General features: G+C 66.5%; 1 protein-coding gene across 1 annotated transcript; it reads left to right on the forward strand.

Moving 5' to 3' along the window:
• Positions 1-3623: 3623 nt before the first annotated feature.
• EMIHUDRAFT_252134 (hypothetical protein) lies at positions 3624-3980 on the forward strand (the record flags this gene model as incomplete). Its single annotated transcript, XM_005789697.1, has 1 exon — positions 3624-3980. The coding sequence occupies one exon, from the start codon at positions 3624-3626 to the stop codon at positions 3978-3980; it is 357 nt and encodes a 118-aa protein (XP_005789754.1).
• Between the last annotated feature and the right edge of the window lie 1435 nt (positions 3981-5415).

Raw genomic sequence — 5415 nt, forward strand, 5'->3', positions numbered from 1 at the left:
TTGGGCGAATTTAGCCCAACGACTCTCGATCCAGCCGAGGGAGCGCCGCCGGAGGAAGCGCCGCCTGCGCCTGCGCCGCCGGCTGCCGTCGCCGTGGGCCGTCCTGCCACCACCTCCTCCTTGACGTGCTGCCTGAAGGCCTCGGCGCACTCGGCGTGGCCCTCCTGCTTGGCAACCTGCAGCGCCGTCTTGCCGCTCACATTGCGCGCCGCCGTATCCGCGCCCGCCCGCAGCAAGCGCCGCACGACGGCGGGGTGGTTGAAGAGGGCGGCGATCATCAGCGCGGTGTCGCCCTCGCTGTTCTGCAGGTTGATCTCTGCGCCGTGCTTCAGCAGCAGCTCGACCACCCGCTCGTGGCCGAAGCTGGCGGCGTGCATCAGCGCGGTGCCGCCGTTGCTGTTCTGCAGGTTGATCCCCGCGCCGCGCTGAAGCAGCAAGTCGACCACCCGCTCGTGGCCGTGGCTGGCGGCGGCCATCAGCGCAGTGTCGCCGTTGCTGCTCTGCAGGTTGATCTCCGCGCCGCGCTGCAGCAGCAACTCGACCACCCGCTCATGGCCTGCCTGGGCGGCGATTATCAGCGCGGTGAAGCCGTTGCTGTCCTTTAGGTTGATCCCCGCGCCGTGCTGCAGGAGCAAGTCGACCACCCGCTCGTGGCCGTGGAAGGCGGCGGCCATCAGCAGCGTGAGGCCGCTAGTCTCGCCTCTCTCGTGCGTCGCGTTGACCCGCCCGCCACCGTCAAGCCACTCCAGCACCGCCTCCTCCTCGCCTCGCTCCGCCGCTGCCACAACCGCGTCGGGGGCTGCCGCGGCACCGCCTGACACCGGCTCCGCCGCTGCCGGCGACAGATTACCCGGCCGCACTCGCACACTCTCGCCGCCGCCCTCGAGCGCCACAGCGTACCGCCCGCCCTCGAAGCTCCGCGCCACGCCCCACCGCCCGTTCAGCTCGGGGCGGGAGGAGAGCCCGCCGAGCACGACGCGCTGGCCGAGCAGCGGCGCGTCCTCGGCTGCCGCTGCCGCGCCCGAGGAAGCGCCGTGCGCCCCTACTCGGCCCTCCGTAGCCGCCGCCGCTGCCTCAGACAAGATCTTGACGCACGCGGCGTGGCCCTTCTCCTTGGCCAGCTGCAGCGCCGTCTTGCCGAGTGAACTGCGCGCCGCCGTGTCTGCGCCCGCCTGCAGCAAGCGCCGCACGACGGCGGGGTAGTTCAAGAGGGCAGCGATCATCAGCGCGGTGTAGCCGCCGCTATCCTGCAGGTTGACCTCCGCCCCGTGCCAAATCAGCAAGTCGACCACCCGCGCGTGGCCTTGGTGGCCGGCGTGCATCAGCGCGGTGACGCCTTTGCTGTTCTGCAGGTTGAGCTCCGCGCGGTGCTTCAGCAGCAGCTCGACCTCCCGCTCGTTGCCGAAGCTGGCGGCGTGCATCAGCGCGGTGAAGCCGTTGCCGTTCTGCGTGTTGATCTCCGCGCCGCGCCGTATCAGCAAGTCGACCACCCGCTTTTGGCCGCTGCGGGCGGCGAGCATCAGCGCGGTCCAGCCTTTGCTGTCCTGCTGGTTGATCTCCGCGCCGCGCTGCAGCAGCAACTCGACCATCCGCTCGTGGCCATTGCCGGCGGCGGCCATCAGCGCGGTGATGCCGATGCTGCTCTGCAGGTTGACCTCAGCGCCGTGCTTCAGCAACAACTCGACCACCCGCTCGTGGCCGTTGCAAGCGGCGCCCATCAGCAGCGTGACGCCGCTCGAATCGTCTCTCTCGTACGTCGCGTCGGCCCGCCCGCCGCCGTCAAGCCACGCCAGCACCGCCTCCTCCTCGCCTCGCTCAGCCGCTGCCACAACCGCGTCGGGGGCTGCCGCAGCACCGCCTGACACTGGCTCCGCCGCCGCCGGCGACAGATTACCCGGCCGCACCCGCACGCTCTCGCCGCCGCCGTCGAGCACTACAGCGTACCGCCCGCCCTCGAAGCTCCGTGCCTCACCCCGCTGCCCGTTCAGCTCGGGGCGGGCCGAGAGCCCGCCGAGCACGACGCGCTGGCCGAGGAGCGGCGCGTCCACAGCTACCGCTGCTGCGCCCAACGAAGCGCCGTCCACCCCTGCCATGCAGCCCCGCCGGGGCCACAGAAAGATCTTGACGCACGCACCCAGCGGAGTTTTTTTTCACTAGTGTGGGACCTGCGGCGGTACCCGTCTCTGTTGTTCGGGCAGTGAGAGACGCAGGATCTGCACGCCAAAGTGGCGCCACTCCGCATTTGCATTTTGGTTTTGGGTTGTCGGAGATCATCCATCAGCACTCATGTCTCATCAGTCAGTCACGTCAGTCAAAGCAGTCGTGGTACTCATCAGTCAGTCACGGCAGTCAAAGCAGTCGTGGCACGTGGAGCAGTCGCTGCATGCAACGGCGCCGCCACACGCTCCGGACGACCCCGACACACACCGACACACCACGCACAATGGGAGGCTATCGCGCACGATCGGGCATCGCGCCGCAAACAACTCGCCGCACAAATGGGGGGGGGGGGGGGGGGGCAAAATCCCACACACACCGGAGCAGCACAGACACCTTACACGTCAGCGCTCGCTCGATGTGGCCGGCGCTCTCCCCTCGGTCCTATCTCGCCTTTTCAACGGCGGCGTGCGGCCACGCGCCGCGCCGAGCCGGTCTCGGCGGGAGACCTCGGAGCCGCACGCGATGCGGGCATGCGCGATGGCTCCGTTGGCTCCGTGCCTAAGGCAGATCGATTAGGGTGTGAGCTGCGGCAGCCACCGTTTCTGTACCCGCTCGATCACGTGCAGGCCGTCGGAGGCCGCGCTGGATGGCCCAGGGCCGGCGGCGGTGAAGGCGTCCGTCGATGAAGGGATGTCGTCGAGGGAGCCATCGTGCACCGGTCCAGTTGTCGGAGTTCGAGATCGCAGTCGACTTGGAGAGTGTGTTCGGCCCTTGACGAACTCACGGAATGTGAGCGACTTGGTGCACGCTGGGTCGAGCATCATGACTCGCACCTCATCCTGGGCGAGGCACTCGCCCAGGGACCAGCTGTTGGCGTCGCCGTTTTGATCGAGCTGCATCCACTGCATGGTTTCGTAGTCAAGCGTAAACGCCCAGGAGTTGGTGCCTGGGTGACTTGCTGATGAGAGCGCCTTCCAGGCGGGTAGTCGTGCCCCTCACCTACGGTCATACGGCGGCGTCAGAGGGGGGGAAGGGGCGCGAAGCGTGAACATGGAGGCAAGCAGGTGGTGGCTGCACCTGGCCAAAGCCGGCGACCTCGAAGTTGTCGTAGCTTGTGCGGATATCGCTGAGCGTGAGAGGGACCGGATCGGCAGCAGCATGGGCGGCCGCGTCAGCGGCCGGAGAGGCCGGAGAGCCATCCGACGGAGGCCGGTCGTGCATCGGCGCGTCAGCCGCAGGGGCCGGGGGGGCGGCGGCATCCATCGCTGCGGGTCGCTGCGGGCCGACGATTGTGGACTGATCGATCGTGGCGGGCGGATTTCGGCTGGGACGTTCTAAACCAAGAGCGTCGGCGCCGACACGAGAGACTTATAAGGGTAGAAGGGAGAACGGTGGACTCGCAAACGTCCCTACAACGGTAGGGTCGGGGTGGGGCAACACCAAATTGGCTCGCGTCGGCGAGCATGATTTCTTTGTTCAAAGCCACCCCCCTGGCACCTGTCTACAGCTGGCACCCTCCGACAATGGGCTGTGTGCTCACTCTCGTCTCCCTCTTCGCGCTTCTCGTGGGCGTGGACTGCTTGACTGCGCTCGCCGGACCAAAGCTGCACTTGACCGCGCGGCTGGCCGGTGGCACTTCGCCGCGCGTCCCGCACGGTGCGACCGCACAGTTTGGCGGCAACAAGAAGCAGGCGCCGCAGAGGTTCACATTTGACGGCCGGCCGCCTCGTGACGGCCCGCAACCTCCTTCGCCGGTCCTGTTCGTTGCTGTGCCGGTCGGGCTCTTCTGCGCCTTCATCTTTTGGGCGCTGGCGGCATAGGGAGAGTCCGTCTTCGCTCTATCTCGTGCATCAGCGATCAGGCTCGCAGACACGTGCCATGGCGTCAAGGGGGCAGAGAGGGACGAGAGAGACAGAGAGGACCGCCGTACTTTTCTACTTACATAGGAGACATTACGATGTTCGATGACGCATGACGATGACCCGTCGTCCTGAGGGTGCGGAGGCCGTCACACCTTTTGAGGGTCCTGGACCCGTCCCTTAGCGCTAGCCCATGCCGGGTGTGTGAATGTATCATCAGTGTCGCTCAGCGCCATTCTCCGTGTTTGCCAATTTGGCTGGGGCGGACCGTGCGACCGTGGCCGCTCAAAGCCTCAAACCGAAATGCCCGCGCAGGTCGGCGTGTCGGCGAGACCGTCGTGCAGCAGCCGTGCACGTTGACGACGGCGAGATCGGCTTCCGAGAGATGCCGAAGGGCCCGGCGCGCCATTGCATCCTCTTCGCCGCCCTTGCGCCGGTACACGGCCTCATCAAACTGCCGCGTCGATTCTTGTTGTTGCGCACGCCGCGACGCAGTGGCAGGACCACCGACGAACCTGCCCACCTGTGGGCAAGACGCCCCCGAGGGCGGCGAGAGGCGCCATCAGCCGGGCCTCCAGCTGCGCGGCGGACAGTAGGGTCCTGAAAGCGCAGCAGCACCTTTGGCGTGGCCACAGATGAGTGTGCGTAAGCTCCCGGGCCGCCGACCCGTGTGGCACACGTACGCTCTGCTCTCTGGTCGGAACCTGCCGCCTCCCGTGTCGGGGCCTGAGCCGTTGGGGCGTGCCTCGGTCCACGGAGAGCGGGTGCAAATGCTCAGACTGATCGCTGCATGCATGCCATGCCGCACCGGAGCGCGCCCGCTCTCGCGTCTCGCCAATCTCGCAGCAATCTTAATTCGTGCCACCTCGCGGTCGTTTCTCGGCGTTCTCCTTTCCTTCCTGCCTGCCGCTTCATCCCCTGACGACTCATCGCTCTCTTCGGCTTCGTTCTGCGACGACGCCGACACCAAGGTAGTTAGGTAGGTATGTATGTATGTAGAAAGATGAACAACAGTCAGGCTCGGACTGGACACCAACGCGGTATGGGTAGACGCGGGACAGATGATGACGACACGCACGAACGACACAGAGACACAAACAAGCTCACAAGACACACAGCCAGCTGGCTGCCACACACCCTGAGTTGGCGTACACATAACTCAAGGCCGCGCCCCCCCCCCTTCGCCCCCCCCAGCCAAGTTGCCGAAGGAACAAACAAGAGCACAACAACACAACAGACGACAGGGGCGAGCGCGTGAGGCTGGAGCAGTCTTGCTCGTCCTCTAGCAATCTCCGCCGACCGCGAGGCCGGACTAGACCGTGTGGGGTCATGTGAGGTGTCTCTGGTCACTCTCCTCAGGGGCTAGCCGCCAGCCGCTAGCCCTATCTCGCACTCA

Source organism: Emiliania huxleyi (genome assembly GCF_000372725.1).
Source record: "Emiliania huxleyi CCMP1516 chromosome Unknown EMIHUscaffold_1256, whole genome shotgun sequence".
Lineage (NCBI taxonomy): Eukaryota > Haptophyta > Isochrysidales > Noelaerhabdaceae > Emiliania > Emiliania huxleyi.